Source organism: Argopecten irradians, chromosome 5 (genome assembly GCF_041381155.1).
Source record: "Argopecten irradians isolate NY chromosome 5, Ai_NY, whole genome shotgun sequence".
NCBI classification, from domain to species: domain Eukaryota; kingdom Metazoa; phylum Mollusca; class Bivalvia; order Pectinida; family Pectinidae; genus Argopecten; species Argopecten irradians.
The window spans coordinates 11,180,641-11,200,907 of record NC_091138.1 but is presented as its reverse complement, the minus strand read 5'-3'; the positions used below and the strand labels follow the sequence as shown (position 1 = coordinate 11,200,907).

Here is a 20,267-nt window from a genome sequence, read left to right as displayed (position 1 = left end):
TCTACCAGATTTACCTCCATTTTTAACAGTCAATCAGTCTAGTAGATCAGAAGGCTTTTGGATATTTTAAACAGCAAAATGCCAACAACATATGATATGTTTACAATAATGAAACTTAATGAATATAATGTATAGATGGACTATAATGTCGATGCGTGTTCAAGTTGTGCGCATATGACGCGATTTGTTTACACAATGTTGAATAAAAATGTCATACCAGAAAACTGCGAACACCAAACCACATTCCATATAGCCTTTTTATTCAAATATGATCAATAGGTCATATAAATTATAAGCCCTCCTTAAAACACAAATTCCATGGTAGCTATAGAGATAGCTGTACTAGCCATCACATGTAAAAAGAAATTTATAGTTTGAGAGACCACAACCATTGCATTTGTATGTAGGGCACGGCGTTACTTCGTTTGTCTGCACTGACTCGTGCCTATAAACGACGTCATGTATCATTTTATAGCCTGACAAAGGCATTAATGAGACGTTTGTATGCTAAACTCGTTCTCTGTTTGTTTTGCTTATATTGATAACAACGGCTTTAATTCCGCTCAGGTCAGGTCGGCATCAGGTGTTCTATTTTCAATATCTGGACTTCTTGATTTCAAAACTTTCATTTACAAACGAGTATCAGGATTTCTATAATGAGTATGCGAAATTCAAAATTAAATGGTTGATATTTTAAACCTGAATCAACCTGGTTTCAAAAACACTATGTTTATTCCTAATTTATTATGTCAGCATGAATTTATTATCTTTTAAGTTGATCACATTTTTTGTATATTATTAACACTTCAATGCTGGATAAAATTCCCCATTTTCCAAGCATCTCTTATCAAACGAAACCCTATTTTGAAGAAAACACTATTTAGAAATGCATATGCATTTAATATATCTAAATACTTGTTCAAGTGTCCTCAAAACATCACAATTACATTAAATATAGTTATGATGGAGACTACCGGGTCGTCCTTGGGAAACATGTTCTTGATACAAGTACACTGTTCTCTGGAGATAATTTGGCCAAACGCAATGAACATGAAACGAGAACATTGATCTCGGAACAAAATCTGACACCGCTTCCAAAGCAGAAGCAGGTATACGTAGAACAAACAAAAACAAAAAAGGCGGCAATTTCAAGTAATGGTTGACCCTGTCGCCTCAATTTGACATATATTTAAGTACGAACACGTCGTAAAATGCTGTGAAGTTGTTTATTGAAAAATATCCAATGATTTCTTTGTATTGATGTAATGTTACTGTACACGTCACTTGTTTAGCAATGCGAGAAACCATGGCTGGTACGAGTGTCAGTTTTGTATTAGGCATAATGAATTGACTGATTAGATTACATTAAATAAGTGAAATTTATTTTATTGAATCTGAATTATTTTTAAACACTTAACGTTCAGTATTTAAAGGCGATTTTTTCCAGGATTATTATATGTATACAAAGTGGTGTCATCGATTCGGTTTCATCTTCAATGTGAAGAAGATTATCTATAGATTGATGAATTGACAATGTTTCCAAGTTCGGCTATCTCCATATGTTATTAGTTAATGTTCACGTTTTTTGGGCGATAATTCATGAGGACATGTTCTCGCTCTATCCTCTGATAGGGAAAAAGTTGTCGCCCAAAGACACTCCAGATGGCTGCGTTCATGCAGTACTTAGTCATTAGCTTGGGTCTGTACTTTTCCTTGTTCTGTAACCAATGCTATCACAATACTGTCAGTCTGAAAAGAAAGACTTTATAACAAAAAGATGCATCTCCGTTGGTATCAATAGTAATTGTGAACCATATTCAGACAAAGCATGTCAACCCTGCGATAAAGAGGTAGATACCGGGTTATCTGTTAAAGTGCAAACCTAATTGAAGATAATACCAGAATGACGGAACACAGTCAGATTCCTCCGAGCTGGCTGGACTCGTCATGCAACGAGACATCGGGGATTTCATAGAGCAGCTCCGTAAACAATCTATGAACAACTATCTGCATAGAAACCTCTAGAGAAACTGTTAACAGTCGACAGCGCATTTTGACTGCAATGTATAAAAACCGTTGCGAATCGATGTGCAATGATGTGGAGATCCTTTTTTCCGCTTGATAACTTACACCTCGATCGATCAAAGATGACACCTTGTCGCCATGTCCATAATCCCGCTCTCCTACCTTACCTTGTGCTAGTATGACGACAAATAGAAGAAATTGAATTAAGAGAAAGTTTGAAATGATTATATATGATAGTTTATGGTTTGTTAAAATATTGGTATTTTACAAAAGTACGTCCACAAAAGACTCGAAATGGACATAATTGATTAGGATATCAATCAGAAGTAGCATTTGTGCTATTATCTTGATTGTATGATTGACACAAACCGCCTTGTGTGATGGTGCAATATCGATTACAAATATGACCGTTAAATAGTCGGTCAGTTAATGACCTTTCTAAAACAATAATATCACAGACATTATTTTGAAAACGAATTGGATACATGAAAAGTAAATGAAGCGGTTGACGAAGGTGTCACCGTAATCTTCAACCGTAATCTTTAGTCATCTTTCGCGCTTATCGAATGTTTTAAGTCCGCATGGGCGACTTGTCATGTACGTAACGTAGTGTTTACTACGGATCTTGACCTTTCATAATATTGTCCGGCTTTTTGAATGGACATATGACAGGTATTATATAACAATGACAACTTACTATTAAGTGATTTGTAACGATACTCGTTCTTATATTGCAGTCAAACAGCATCTTTGATTTTTTTTGTATAATTTCTTAATGAATGAATTGGATTTGTTACTTATCTACAGCCGACTGCAGCACGGTGTCATGCTGATATCGCATTACGTTACAAGGTGCTAGCATGTTATCACATTATATCGCGCTACACAATTCCATTACACACGTTTGTCACAATAACTGGTTAGCATCACGCTAGTACCACCAATATATCTGTCTTCCACTCAGAAAATAGTGAAATACATTACATTTTTTCCGAATTATAATTCCGCTATGTATGACAAAAGTACATTGCTGTTTTGTTGTTATGGTGGTATCGGCACTGATTAAAGGGCAGAATAGATTTCCGTATGTGCACTGTGCACGCTCAGACAGAAAACTCTCAAACATCATCTAAACATAAATACGAGAAAGAGGCTTGTGAGAAGACATTATACCCCTAGCAGTTTTTCGCTTTTCCCTTTTCAGGTAATTTACAGTTATATATGCCAAAAACTTTTTTTTTTCTTCAGGAACCATGTTAAATAGATTATGCTGTGAAATGTATCCAAATGGATAGACATATATGTATGATTACTATTAACACTATAAAAAGCGAAATGAAATACATGTAATAGACCACAACATGGCTTTATATTCCTTAGCATGAAAAGTCACATTTAACTTGATGATTCAGTACTTATATCTTTTATCACAGACAACACAGTTGTAAATGGAAAATAAGTAAGGGAAAATGTGATTAGGCAATTTACCAATAAAGAACACTTTTCAAATAAAGCTGAAATCAAACTTCACAAACGTTTATGCAATTCCAAGGTATTCCTTTCTTTACATTCTTGCTCATCTAGAAATAAAATAAGCACATTTTCATAGCAAACATGAAAATTTGGGAAAAATCTAATCACCTTTTAAACATCCGGGTCCAGCTAAATACTATGTTCGTTCTAATGGTTAAAGTATTTTTATACTACACAATAGGTGATGCATGTACGGATATCTAAATAATCTATCATTTCTATTATCATTAACACTGGACAATGATGAACTAGACACTTCATGTTTAGTCCATACCTATTATTGCAAAACGTATCCTTATATGGAAGAAGAAATGTTGTAGAATATTTGTCATGTTTTCATAAAACCTCGTCGCCGCATTATCTCGCTTTATTTTAAGACTTGTAGGCGAAATCGACTAGCGCAAATCCTGGAATATAAAGGTCTGCTTTAACTTTCTTTAGCTACTCGTCACTTTAAAGTTTGTTGTAGAAGGACGTAACTCCACTGAGGAAAAGTTCTAAGAACTGGTGTCGTTTAAACATAATACAATATGACAATGGTTTAAAACTAATTGCCTTAACGCATGCGGTAGCCGCCTTTTCACTAGAACCTTGAAATATTGTTTGTGTGGGGTTTTTTTTAGTTTTTTTTCTCCAGCGTAATGGGAAAGCAGGCAGTAATATAACGAACGGCTCCAAAAGGAAAACAGATGCTTTCTTTCTTACATAAACGGCACATGGATACTATGCAGACAATACATCCCCTTCCAAAATTTTACAGTAAATCTAATTTACTCATGTAATTGAACAAAACTATAATGAGGGAAAAACGGTATAAAGCTAGTATATTAATAAACTAGGTTTTGATTCAATTTTCTGAGTCACTCAGATTTTGATATTTTATCCATTACTTGAACACCAAATTACATTACAAGGAAATATATTTTGTAAGTGAACATCAACCAGGTGTGGTGTCTCCCTTTGGTATTCATAAGTAAGCTGCATACCGCCTTCCCGTTTCCTGTCTAATTATAATACCTTACTGACTAACAACGGGGCACGACTATATCAGATTCTGCTAATATGTGCAATTCTACTCTGTTATAGGTGGTGTTCAAACTTATGTTAAAATCAAATAGAAACTGCCCATAGCCCAATTGTGTTGAAACTTTTCATATTGAAAAAACTACTAGTTGTTCTTTTAAAATGACACTGCTTTTTCCTTTTGTGATTTTATAAAGGCCCAAAGAGTCTGAATTCCTCTGTAGTCATTTTCATTAAAACTATACCTGCACAAACTTTCCAAAATAGGTTAACTTAGTCTATATTCTTTTATTTATACATCATTAGAGTAGATCGTATAATTTATATTTAGGTCATTTCTTTTAGATTTTAAACGGAAAATTATGTTATAAATGATATGTTTACGTAATATTAACACTTTTTGGAAACATTACTCTTTGCCATCTTTCTCACTCTGTTACGGGTTTGTTCACAATTTTACACCCATTAAAATACTCTCTTGACGTTTTCGGTCTATGTGTAAATTTGTTTCGAAATTAAAATCCGGAAAAACAGTTTTTCAGTGACTTGAAAATAGAGAGTGCAGGTAGCACTGGACTACTTCTTTGTTAGGGTACCTACCTATACATTTCCATTTTATGATTCCAGAGCTCGATGTAAGAGAAACTAAGTGTACAGTAATAATTCTAGATGCTAGATATCATGGTAACACCTTTTAAGTGACAATTGGTATAACGAGGTAACGAGGTTTGCTGATTAGCATGGTATCATTTTTAAAAAGATTGGTTGGCAGTGAAACAAAATGGAGGCCTCTGATTGGTTGAAATTAAGATATTGTCAGATTTAAGTGAAAATTGATATACAGGGATTATGAAGTATGCTGAATAATATAGTGTCATTTTCAAAAAGATCGGTTGCCACAGAAACAAAATGGAGGTCTCTGATTGGTTAAATTATATATAGCATTAGATGTAAGTAAAAATTGGTACATATGAGTTATGGGGTATGCCGAATGAGATAGTTACAGTTTTAAATACATTATTATCATTATAACGAAATAAATGCCCCCTTATTGGTCAAAATAAAAAATTGTAGCCTTTGTGGTGCTGGTATTATTATTAGATTAAACATATTCTATTTGAAAATCAAATGTAACTTTATTTCCCTCTTTAATCATTTTAAATTCAATTTAAATTAGTTTTTATCTACAAAACAGATATGGATAATCTTAATTGTATCTTTGACTTTGAGTTGCTGACGAAAATTTATTTATTTCCAATTATTATTTCATTTCTGATATCAAAAAAATATATTTATTTCACACAAGAGCATATATATTTGTTAGGCTTTTTTGTACTGTTTGGGAAAATGCAAGAATAAAAATGCCCAAATTTTATAGAATTTTATGTTACTTTACAAAATTATATCACTAAGTATTGTTTTATTATTTTATCAGTGATCAATTTTGAATTTACAGTCATCTAGGGCAAATATTTTTATTTTTAAAAAATTCTTCTGGCTACATTTCAGCCCATGAAATGCTCTTTTCCCGAATTTCAATTTTGTTTAAAGTACGTTATAAGATTATGCCCATAGCATGTGTTTAAAATGGCTTAAAAGTGTGGCCAAAATCATTAACATGCAAAATATTTCGAGCAAACCCAATATCCTCAATTTTTATCGTAAAAAATTGAAATGTTTTGTTGAAAAATCTATTTGAAAGAAAAATAATTCGTAAATATCCTTAGGAATGGGTATAAAATAAAGAATGAAGTATCTTTTTATCTTAACAAAAATAATTAAAAATTGGAAATAAAAAACATTCAAAAGATGGAAACGAGGGGTCCACCTGCCACATTATCAAAGTATTTTTAGAAAACGTAATTTTAAGCCCTTTATGCCTTATTACAAAATAGATAAAAAGAACATATAAAGTAGTTATGTATGTAGAATTTTAACACTGCAAAATTTGAAAAAAAAATCAGAGCGTGGGCGGATTTTGCAACCCCATCTTTTTGCCTCTTTTTTTCTATACAGTTTTTAATTTTGTTTTGCGTATTACCAATATCATTTAGATAGATGAATACGTTCAAAGCCATAAATCCATAAGATCAGAGGCGGAGGCATTGCATATAGTTTTCAAAGAAATCAAGACTAAAGTCAGGGATGTGAACAGTTGTTCTTTTCTGTCAATAAATATAGTTTATTACCCAATAGATGAACATCATTAATACACTTATCAAATATTAATCGCACAGACTATGTTATTACTGTCGTAAAATGAACGCATTAATATTACAAGGCTAATTAAGCTTGAAACCTGATTACCATTTGGTCATTGCAGACTCATTGGTTTAATATTTAAATTTGCAGGCGAATTGTTGTCCTTGGAAATTGGTCGATCACTACAATCTGTGGCTTTACAAAGAATAATTGCTATATATCATTCTGTCAAGTGATATATATCGTATCGTAAATCGTAACTGTAATGACATTATTGCGACGTTGTAAGAATTCCATGGCGACCCTATGAAAACGTTACTTGTCATGACCGTCTCGATAGAGCTGGAATCTGATTTATATCAAATATTTTTTATTCCTTTCACGTGTCTATTGTATACATCGAACGCTCGTTCCGACGTAATTTGGTGTATATGAGACTAGTTCAAGGCCTCACAAACAGCAAACATTTTACGACCGTGAAAGATTTTCAACAATATTGAGTTTCTAGATTTTAAAATTGAGAATACTTGTTCAGTGCGCTCACTCAATAAAATATTCGCTGTTGGTTTAAAAATATAACTCTTTAGTGTTAAAGTGTTTTCAGTTTGATCAGAATTTATAGTTATCACTTTTATTTAACAGTAATTATCTCCATGACCTTTATTTGCAGTTGGTATGATCGGATCCGTCCGAGCTAACACGTCTAAGGTGTTTATGTCCAAAGAGAAACTGCTCATTAAGAAGTTGTTGGAGCGGTACGAGACATATGGGCGAGTTGGTAGACCAGTGGTCAACACCAGTGACAGCATCCTGGTCCATTTCGGAATCTCGCTTATTCAAATCCTTAACGTCGATGAGAAGAACCAAGTATTGGAGACAAACGTTTGGTTCACTTACGTAAGTACTCGTGTATTATCTTCTATCATGTCATGCTTTTTGTGTGATCTTAGTTGATACGGATCAGCAATATTTTCTTATCTCGTGAGGCACACCATTGTCCATCTTTCTTGTTAAGTTGTATTTCTTGTAATTTTCACCATCACAAACTCTTATAAAACACACAATGTGTGAATATGGATGCTTATATATGATGGTTCAGATCCATGGAAGCACCATTACACTATTAACATTGCGGTAAATGTCGTATGAAATACCACACGTTTTGAAAGAACCGCCACAGGAAACGCCATGTTTCAAACTTTCGGATAATATCGGAAAAGCGAGTTGCATCACGTGACCGACATCGACGATACTTGTATAGATCAGAATCTCCCGAGCCGTATCACGTGGTCAATATAGGCAATACCCGTACAGATCCTAATAGATTGGAACAGTAAGGATTCTTCCGAGCTATTTTAAACGTGTACACGTTAAAAATCAATGTTTTAATTTGATTGCTTAATAACGAATACGAACTTTAAAATAAGTCGGGAAATAACGAAAGCTTAAAACTTAGAGAGGCAGAGAAAAAATATGTAGAACACTTTAAATACTTTATACTAAATAATTTGCCAAATATACAGCAAGTCACATACCATACAACTTTAATTGATGTGGCCTGTCGGACATTTTCCGAGATCTGATTCTCTGTATTGCTTGAATCGGACACGTTGTAGATTATATATATAAAATGTCGTATTGGTTTGGTACTTGTATAGCTGATTATATTAACGGATAGGCAATTTTCGAAATGTTCCCGATTAAGCTAATTTGTGCGGATAATTACTTTGAAATGAAAAAAAAAATAACAAGACAAAAAAGTCTCTCATGTACAAGCATTAAGATGAAGATCTTGGAATTAAAGAACTATACCGTAATTTGACATGCGTACATATCGATATAATATAGTTTATCATCCCGGGCTGTTGATAAATTGTAGTCCTACCTTAATAGCTTCACGCAAGACGCAAGACATATTGTGTATTACAGACACGTCTTGTACAATATCAAACACGCTGTGTATATTGATAGGTATTAGCGACAGCCAAAGATAGAAATAGGGTGTAGCAAAGCTTGCGCTACCATAAAACGCCTTGTCTTTATCCAGAACACAAAGACTTTAAGGTGTGGTCGACTTTATTAACGTTTCAAGATATTGTGACTTTTGTGAGATATATTATTTTATAAATTGACATTAACTGTTTAGAAAATTAGATAAGGTTGCAAAATGTTCTACATAAACCATCAGAAATATTCCTTTTCCCGTTCGAGAGGACTTTTTAACAGAAAATGGTAAATACATAATGAAATAAATTCCGCCTGCAAATGGTGCATCAGAAATAGTCATAATTGACAAAATGAAATGATAACTTTTAATGTTAATTTGTGATTGAAATCTGCTGGTTTTAATACACTAAAGATGAGACGTGTAAAATATAAATTAAATTGATGGAATATAACTTTATTCACTGTCTCCGAAATCTAAGTGGTCATATAAGAACGAAAACGAAGAACACTTTACTCCTTGATACGGTAGAACGCATGCGGCCCAGTCGTTATAGCCTATCGAGAAAAACACTTATCATCGCCCACCTGAAACGTGGTACCAGGCATAAAACATAAAATACCGGAGTTTATAGACCATCCCTCGACTCCATAAGAGGGTAGGAACTCTAATCACATTCCCGGGGGTATCGGCTTAGCTAAAGGCCAAAAGTAAGGCAGTGGCTAGAGATACATTACGAACAACGAAATTTAAAGTTCACTTTAGTGTGGCTGATAAAAAAGACGTTGGGAGAGGTTGGCTACAGTAACATTTTGTGAATTTCAATTGTCGGTAACAGATTTAAAATTCAAAGTATTTACTATGTTGCTTATGATTTATTATCTTACCGTCATGCTTCAGCAGGAAAGTCGCTCAATTTTAGAATAAAGGATACATTAGGAAATTAACGTTTTATTAGTTTATATGAAATCCGTTGAAAATTCTATTTAAAAATTATATCAAAATTTGTCATACATACACGTAATATGCTTTTGTCTTGTTATCATCTACAGCGTTTAACCATACAAAAGGTTGATTTTGTCAAATAGAACAACATCGCAGTCTTTAAAATAACATTGCTTTGGAGTTAGGATATGCAGTTTCGTAAGTGATGTGTAAGCCTTGGCGGTTTAGGCTGCCACGTGACGTGTGACTGGCCTCTGCCTAGTCCACGCCAGCAGCTCGCGCGGCAAGGCCGTTATTATGGACATACCTGTTCAAACTTTATATTGATTTATGACCATCGGGCTCGTCTTGGTGCCTCACAAGGTAAATAAAGTCTTAATGTAAGTGCGAGAGAAACACCACATACAGAAAACTGACATGGTGGGCTATTTCCAAGTCTGCATCAGCTTCCCCTGGGTGCTATCAACTTGTTTTTCCCTTGCCATCTTTAAAACGTCCATGTATCACATACACAAAGAAATGTGTCTATGTTGCAGAACTGTTCTCGAGAGATCGTGAATGTGGGGTTATAAACCTCAGAAACCCTAGACAGCAGACGAAACATATTTAGCCCCCAAAAGCTACATATGAATATTCATGTGCGTATAAAATGGGTGGTGTCGTACCATGCTCTTTACGTGATATTCAGATGCACGTATATTTCCGTGCTGGAGGTGCAAATCGATCGCACAAAAGTTCCTGCTTAATGGAAAAGCACAGTTAAGGTATTGAACCACAATTTCTTTATTATATTAAAAATGTATTAACATGGAAATTCGAATGGATCTATAACTTCAAAACCACACTTTGTGTGATATTGGGTAACCTATACTGAGGGATTGGTTTCTATAATGATCTCAAACGTCATCGCCACATTGTCTTGTTTAGGACGACATACAATGTACTACACGAGGGACTTTTACAAAAATAAAAATAAAACACTCATCAATATAATCTACATTTACCGAGCATGCTGCCTTCTTCGTCACTATTGCAAGGTATTTTGTTTGTCTCAAAGTAAAGGCAACATATTTTTTTTCGTTTAGAAGACAACAGATAATTCAGTTTTTAGCCAAGTTCAATTATTTTGTATATATTAAAGTAAATTGTAATATTTACCCAGTATTCAATAAATATTCATGATATATAAGCCATCATCTTTCTGAAGAAAAATAGAAAACTGAGATTAAGAAAACCCGTTATTATGGATTTCGTACTCTCCATACGGAGAAGAGGAGAGGATGGTGGCGGATGAGTAGGGCTCTCTATAGGCCAATTAAGTTCGGGAATTTTAAAGTTTGATGAACCGTTCCAGAATGATAATTCCGTATTAATTCTTTACAGGAATAACACACAGATTAGCTGTTATCGATTAACAGTATTCTATAAGGGGCTAAATCCTATGGGACATATCTAATGATACAAAAAGATTGGCTGAGCCCGTGTATAGAACGAGAATTATATAGGGATTGGATTTCGTTTTTATGTTAGCCATGCTTGTATGGAGCAATTCCTCTAAGAATATATTCTATAGGGCGCGTTAGCGCCCCATATTGAATATATTCTTAGAGGAATTGCTCCATACAAGCATGGTTAACATAAAAATGAAATCCAATCCCTATATTTACACTCACACGACTTTTTATTCATATTTTATGCAATAAAATCGTCATTTGAAAGTGACGTAATTATTCAATAAAAGTCGGTCAAAAGTGGGAGGAGCTTACTCAATTGAACAGCGAATGATGACGCTTTACGTAAGGTAGAATTATTCATCCGCGACGACAAAAAAGTTCAATTATTTTAATTTTATTTAATCAGATCAGAACTTTAAATATATGTTCAATTTTGCTAAAAGTTAATATATAGCGTAATAACATAAAGAATTTGTACACGGCCACATGTGTGAACTCGGTGACCGTTATTGTGCAGCGAGGCGAAGCTGACGCACGCTTACACACTTTAGTTTGCCGAAGTTGTCAAAACACCGATTTTCAAGTAGCTCAATGTGTGTGAGATGTCATCTGACTTGACGATATTACATCCTTGGGAGCCATGTGATTATATAATCTAGGCTTAGATCCATATCGCCATCGATAGATGAAACAAATTCACTTGTGTTCGATGGAAACAATGTATTTGTGGTGACGCGGAACTGTCAACACGTGGATTATTAGCGGTGCATGTTTTATAATACACATGATTAAATACAATGTACTTAAAGAACAAAGACAAGAGGATATGTTTATAACTGACCTCTATCAGAGGGTCTCACACCCGTCCACCCCAAAGGCTCGATCGTAGGACGAACATAGGCACAGAGTTAATGTTTACATTTGACACCAAAGCACGTCGCCCCGGTCGGGATATTTTTCCGTTTCTTTATACAATTGTTAATTTAAAAATTGTTTGAATCATATATAAATATAAAACATGTATGTATTGTTTACATTTTTCCAAAATTCTATGAAAAACAACAATATACACGTAATGCTGCGTCAAAATGTAAACAAAGCCATGTGTTTCTTTTTTAAAAAAGTAGTCCTTTTACGTTGCACAGAACATTTCCTTACGCAAGTTCAAAGTTCAATGTTACCATGCAGTTATGGTAAACAAAATCGGCTAGTTTTAGCGTATAGTGACCAAGCCTAGCAAGTGTAAATATAAGCTTATGTATGCGACACTGTAAAAGCCAGATAAATGATGGTCACGCTTGTTGTGAGATATGCTGTTACAAACAAATCCAACAATACGATAGAAGAGAAAAGGCTGATTAGAAATTCAAGTATTAAAACATTGCAAATATTATATCATATCAACTTACTCTTTACACGCGTTGATATTGGTGTTATATTTCCAGATTTAGTTTTACATCTATGGTAAACGTGTTGATAAGTGAAACATGCGGTTATTGTAGATACTGCAACATCGACAGCTTAGTGAATGTTATACAAGTGAGTAAGCTCTCTCTAAATTTGTTGGTGTCATTTAACCAACAGCTAGGGTCATGTTTGTTTGATTAATTACCATGGTCATGTAAGTACGGCCTCCCGTTACGTGTATACGGTGTGTTGCGTTTCTGATGTACGAAATGCGTGTTTTGGGAAACTGCGGTATAATCATGTTGTGTCTTCTTGTATAGTGGAAATGTTGTCCTTTTTATAGTGCTATATCACTGAAGCATGCCGCCGAAGACATCAAGCCCCCGAAGATACCAAGCAACACACCCAACCCGGTCACAATATACTAACAACGGGCGAACCAGTCGTCCCACTCCCGTTATGATGAACATGTATGTGGTGTGTTGCGTGTATGAAGTGAGTAGTGCGTGTTTTGACACACACCTGTAAATTTGTCTAGTGCCTTCGTGCCCTTTTTATAGTGCTATATCACTGAAGCATGCCACCGAAGACACCAAGCAACACACCATATCCGGTCACATTATACTGACAACGGTGAACCTGTCGTCCCACTCCTTTAATGTTGAGCTCCCCCTTAACATATTGACCCGTCAAATGCAAGCTGCACTGAACATTTCTTGGAATTTGGTGATGATGAACCATAAAACGTCATTATAAACACTATGTTAACATTATATTCAAATACATGACTGCAAAGGTAAAAGACTAATTTCCTAAAGTTTAATTATAATGAATTGAAGAAGATATAGTATAGAGAGCCTTTACAATAGCGCGATCAAAGACCCAAATCAGATCCATATCAACGCTCTAACGAACGGAAGTCGGCGTATTGGTGGGACATTACACGTGGTGTGGACATTCATACGACGATTTATCTGGTGTTCAGAGAAAGGCCACGTTACTAGAAATGTTCTTTGTCTGGCCAACGTTTGCCAATGTTTCATTAATGGCGTGGTGGTCAAAAAGATGGCAATACCATTTCATTTTCCCACTTTTATGAACTACTTTGTTTGGCTGCGTTCAAACCTGATATTTCTTATCACAACACAAGGTCATTAACATTAACAGACAAAGTAATATTCAACATATACGAGAGAGACACCAAGGCCATAGCACCGCCTTATGAGGTTGCTGAGTCAATATTGACAAAACGGTTTTTTAAATACACCAAACAACACGCATTGTTCGGCTGGGATATTTATTCATTTACAGTAGTTTACTTTGATACATGTTTTCATTTATCTAGTTCAGATTCGAAATGTGGTGAATTTTCATGTAAGATTTTCATATTAACATAACTTATCAAGAATTCAATAATGCTTGTTAAAAGACATTTTTAAACATTTTCTTCATGTTTGAACATATGGTTTATTAAATGATATAGTTACAGAAACAGTGAAAATTTGATCTGTGATGTTTTATGTTTAATACGTTATTTGACGAACTTGCTTACATGGTGCAAAGTCTACTTTCTGTTGTTATGTGACGATAGTCAGAGTTTATAGCCAAATACATTCTCCTGGATTATATAGATTTTGACCTACGGGTGCACGCAATGGTATACTTTATCTATCATTGTAAATCCACTCCCCAGTTCGACATTGGTGATTTCAGTACAATGAACATTAATCTTTGATGACGGATCAAGGTGGAAACACGACAGTGACCTGATCATCATTCTGCATTTAAAAGGCAAATCCGCAGTAATGAGGAGCCACCAATCAAATGTTTCGTGCATCAAACAGATTACAATTGATCTCATATTGCTCAAATCTGTCGTGTATTAGCCTCATTGGCTTTAATTTACCGAGATTGACTTGTTTCATACCATGTATGTATCACAACTTTCTACAATGAGTTTACGTCGACTTAGAAGTCTTAGGCTGCCTGTGATGGGTGATTCAGTGCGATTGCTGGTCGATATACAAAGTCTACAATGAACACACTCCGGATTACTGCTGTATATTTTATGATAAAGCACTAGTTAAACTGCAAAAATGGCATGTCTTTAGCGTTTTATCTGAGAACCCTTGTCGTCACGAAATATCTCTTTTACGGCTATTAAATTCAGCGAATTATATTTAAAATTAAATTTGCGAAGATGAACATCTCAAATTTAAAATAACATGGAACGTTCTATTAACATAAATGATACAGTGCTAATTGAGACTAAGAAATCGCAAAATTCGTGGAAGTAGATCGCACGCGAAACATTAGTTGGTTTTCAGTATTTGACTCCGTGATCGTGAAACTGAAAATGGCGTAATTTATACAACGTCACAAGATATTGGCATCTGTTCAACCATTTATACTCTGTTGATATCTCGTCCGTAATTAATACAGTTCCAATTTGAATCAATGTCGTGTCCCACTGTCTTGATTCGTTCAATTGGCAATGTAATAGACATCAGTTGAATCAGTTTTATCATAGATATCAAAGTAGATGCGATGATGAGACACTAGATACACTATATATCCACAGTTGATTTGATTTGTACAAAAGCTACAGGATTGACACCTTTATCAGTGTATTTCCCAGATATAAAAGTAACTGTTTTGTCCAATTGATTGGTAGATCAGATTAACGAGGGTGTGAAGTCCGAGTGTGTTTTAGGACATAGCAGTAATTTCTTGCTGTAACTTAGAAATAGTGGAACGTTTCCCCTAACCAACAATACTAACATCAGATATACTGTCTTAATGATGCATGTTGCAGTCAATTTAGTATCATTTTTTTCAAAATACATTTTGTAAAGTTATCACCACCACATTTCAGTTATGTTAAAATTCAGATTATAAAAGTCGTCCATAGTTGTTTTTTATATTAAAATATTACGAAAACACATACTTATCAAAATATTTAATAATCAAAATTGCAAAAAAGTAGATTAATGTGATGCAGATAAAAAAGAGAACAAAAAGGGAACTGCCCTTTCCAAATAACAAGAGAATTTCTTAAACAAAATTCCAACCAATCCTATCTCCATCGGCCATGTTAATCTGCATGCTTGATTGTGAAATATGACTTTGGAAATAAAGAGTTGCTGACCTCCAAATTAAACTAATGAACAAACAGCATTGCAGCTGTGTTTAAGACTTAATGTGGTCCTTTCCTGTGTTGTTTCTGAATATTCGTGTTTTAGTGTTTCTATAAGCGGCCAGGAACTTCGCTATTCCTGTTACCGCTCGATCCTACGGATCCGTCACACGCAGCAATCCGTGACTAATCCTGGCCACCACAGGCCATCCCGACATGTGCTCTCTAAGTAGGGCGTTCATTCAAACACAACGTAGTTGTAATCAATTAAATTATGATATACTTATATCACCTCACACTTCCAAAAATCAAGATTTTTTATATTGTAAGAGAAGAGTTCATTCAAGGCAAAAGCATGATGATTCAAACACCGAATAGCTACATCCGAAAATGGGTTAAACAAGATTAGAAATGGGAATTTCTAAGGATTTGTCATGCGCTATCAATGAAAGAAACAAATAAGCTAATTTCAAATACTATGACTTGATATCCAATAATTGATAAGGAATCAGAGATTATAATGGAGAAAGCTGAACTTTCCCACAGTCGTCACCGACCTGCATCGCTACGAAGGAACCAATCTTTTCTAAATATGGAACTTCAGTTGTTGGTTTGAGTATTAATTTCCTTTGCGAATTTCCCCTCCAATTTCGTCGCTCTATAACTTTTTTTAATTATTGATCGTTCTATTTAAAATGAAAACATTAAATTACGTCGTCGTTCACTACAACAATCAAAAATGAGCTTATAAAGGTTTTAATTCAGAACATTAGCGTGTCTGCAACATTCTAATAATACCAAGGACTTTGATTCGATAATTATTTAAATATCTAGACTACCCACTATATACCACGTGTGATGTTCAGCAAAGATTTCTTTTGTTTACTGAACAAGCTTTGGTACTCTTCGATCAGGACAAAGCTACCACTTAAAAGATCAGTGCTGTATATTTAGTTCAATTATATACCAGAAGGGATAAAGCATACTGCAAACTTTGGAATATTCGCGTTTTCATATTTTCTTTAAAATTCACAAGCATGTCCTTACATGAATGGTGGTCCTATGAAAATCGCGACGTTATATGTCCATGCAAATGATCAAGTTGACACGCTGTGGTGATGTACACAACTGCAGCAGTACACTACATACATTCATTGTTTAAAGTGCACACAATGGTGATATCGCTGTAGGATATAATATCTATATATCTGTTGATAAAACGTGTGCATTGAGCTACATTTCTAGATTTCGTTACTCTCACTTAAAGTAAATCTCTCCGGAAATATCTCTGTAAAGTTTTATTACTATAGAAAATTACATAATATGCATCTTCTCTATTGAGGTAAATCATAAAATGTGATTTATTTCGTTTTCAAAAGCAGCAATGTTCCCGTTAGTTTAGAGGCTGGTCCGTCGAGGTTACATTGGACTTTCTGAAAATTTAATTATCGTGTATTTAGAGCAATTTCGACTACAGTGTTATTACTGTGGATTGTAAGAATGGTTTACGGATACGCAGACATTATACTACTGTAAAATAACGGGATCATAGTTAGTATTTTAATAGCTTTCGACAGTCTTTGTGATAACACGCAACTCCCAGATGATATTATTTTCTGCGTGTTATTTACTTTGATATATTCCTTTCGACACCTAAGTTGATTTGCGCATATGCCACAAGCTCAATTGAATTGGAATCCCAGATGATTGCACGTTACCAATATATCTAACCGTCATTTATACAAATCGCATTGCAGAGCGAGAAAGCGTGCTGATATCAGAGGATACCGATAAAATTCGCGATTGATGCCACCATTCAAAAGTTCTATTTTACTAACGAAATTGCTCGCAAAACAACCATTAATTGTTTAATAATATTTTAACAGCATTTCTAAAGTTAAATGGACACCACCGGAACCATAAACATCTTCATCTGACAGAGTCAAATGTCGATCATAAAACAACACTTATGAGACTATTCTTGTATTAAAGTGGGTTGTCTTGGTAAATCTTTTAGATATTTTTTCTCCGTTTCTGGGGTGTATTGAGGCATGTATTTTAATTGTACGCTGATATGTTTAACTCATATAGTTCATGTAAGTGTTCGTGATAGCCGTGCCGTCCGTAGATTCAAAGAAAGTGGCTGTACACGAGCAAATAACATCCGATCCTCATTTCTACAGTATCAATTATTTCATTATAAATTAACACGAACATACTGTACTCTCCTATACACATATTTTACACGTGCAATATGTAGGCGTTAATAGGATCCTTTTAATAGTTTGTATAGTGACGGGTGTTACAGTACATAAAACTCATACAAGCATATAAAGATTATTCTACCCGAGAGTCACAAAATGTAGACATATACGTCCTTGAAAGAATACTGCATATCAATTATCCAAACATGGACATTGAGTGATAACTTAACGTAAATCTCTGTTTGTATCGTAATATTACCAGCATGTTGTCTGGAATACACAGCGTTTGTGACGTCGTGATGTTGTAACGCACCGGTAACCATATATTGCAGAAGATAAACTAGTATTACATCTGTAGGTTTGCGAAACCATGCCAACTAAACAGAACCTTTAAACACGATGTGATTTGATACTTGCATTGCTACAATTTTTCGTATTAATATTCAGTGCTTATTAACTTTTGCAAGTAACAGCCGCAATGTAAGTATATATGTAAATCTGCACACTATTGTATATTCAACATTGGGATTTTCTGATATTACAGCTGTGAAGTGGCCTGTGTCCTTTCCGAGGTTATCCTGTCTACCTTCATCTTTCTCGTATTTTGTAGCAGCTAGATACCCTGCTAGTCTTAACCTGTAATACCTCTGCGCCATAACACTAAATAAATAAAATGTAACTTTATCAACATTGAAAATTCTAAACTCAACACGATTATCAAATCGTTGTTTTTTCTTGACCTTTTCTCCAACATGAACCAAATAATCGCCATTTTCACAATATTTGTTTTTGAAATATTTGTATAGTACGTGTGGCCGATATAAAAAATGGAACATAAATGTAATCGTTTTACAATGATATATGTAAAAATGTATAATATACGTTATATATGTTAGTCAGAGAAGAAAGATCAGAATAACATCAATGTAAGGAAAGCGACACAATCTTTAACATAGGAAAGATCGTTATGCGTTAATAAAAAAATCATCAAATCAAACGAGCAAAGGCTATATTTGAAGCATAATATATGTACTTGACAGAAATTTCATACATTTCGTACATGTAAGGTAAATGAAAAAGACAATGACAGGGTGCATCCTCATATCAGGAAGAGATTTTAAGAATAATTTAATATGTGAAATAAGACGTTTTGTATTATTCATTGGAATTTTCATTGATTTTGCAGACATGGAATGACGTCATGCTAACGTGGAACGCGTCGGAACATGAGAACATCGAAGTAGTACATGTGCCTCACGACCGAGTATGGCTGCCTGACATAGTCCTTTATTAACTTGTAAGTTTACAACATCTGAAAATCTCCCGAAACGCAACACGATTATCAAATCGTTTGTTTTTTCTTGACCTTTTCTCCAACATGCACCAAATAATCGCCATTTTCACAATATTTGTTTTTGAAATATTTGTATAGTACGTGTGGCCGATATAAAAAAATGGAACATAAATGTAATCGTTTTACAATGATATATGTAAAAATGTATAATATACGTTATATATGTTAGTCAGAGAAGAAAGATCAGAATAACATCAATGTAAGGAAAGCGACACAATCTTTAACATAGGAAAGATCGTTATGCGTTAATAAAAAAATCATCAAATCAAACGAGCAAAGGCTATATTTGAAGCATAATATATATACTTGACAGAAATTTCATACATTTCGTACATGTAAGGTAAATGAAAAAGACAATGACAGGGTGCATCCTCATATCAGGATGAATTGCAAAGAGATTTTAAGAATAATTTAATATGTGAAATAAGACGTTTTGTATTATTCATTGGAATTTTCATTGATTTTGCAGACATGGAATGACGTCATGCTAACGTGGAACGCGTCGGAACATGAGAACATCGAAGTAGTACATGTGCCTCACGACCGAGTATGGCTGCCTGACATAGTCCTTTACAACTTGTAAGTCATACAACAGTCTGGTCAATCTCCCCAAACGCCTACTTTGATATGTTTTGCGTCGACGTACTCTTCAAGTGAAATCCTTAATAATGAAAATAACGTGGCCCCGATACCCCAGATATTACCTGTTGTTATATATCATAACTTTATTATCCCCCGCGAAACGCGTCTGCGGGGGATACAAATTGGGCTCCGTTCGTTCGTCCGTCTTTCTGTCTGATATTCTTTTCCGGGCTATGACTAAAAAACCGTTTACTGCAATCGCAGCTCCTTAAAACTTTCTATATATATCAGACAAGTGTCCTAGTTGTGCCTTTTGCTATTGCGGGCCTTCCATTTTTGAAATTGTGTCCGTTATAATGGAAACTTGATCAAAATACCAAATTACTGTTTCCTTTTGTTAACTCTAAAACTGTTCAACGCAGTTCCATGAGACTTTCTGAATATATCAAACAAGTGC

At 34.5% G+C, this 20,267-nt stretch overlaps 1 protein-coding gene across 1 annotated transcript in view; it reads left to right on the top strand.

Moving 5' to 3' along the window:
• The window catches only part of LOC138322847 (neuronal acetylcholine receptor subunit alpha-3-like), a 79,344-nt gene that overhangs the window by 37,735 nt on the left and 21,342 nt on the right, over positions 1–20,267 (top strand). Inside the window, exons 2-3 of the mRNA XM_069266986.1 lie at positions 7,454–7,680; positions 19,698–19,807. Coding sequence (XP_069123087.1) covers positions 7,454–7,680; positions 19,698–19,807 — 337 coding nt within the window. The remainder of the gene's footprint in view (positions 1–7,453; positions 7,681–19,697; positions 19,808–20,267) is intronic.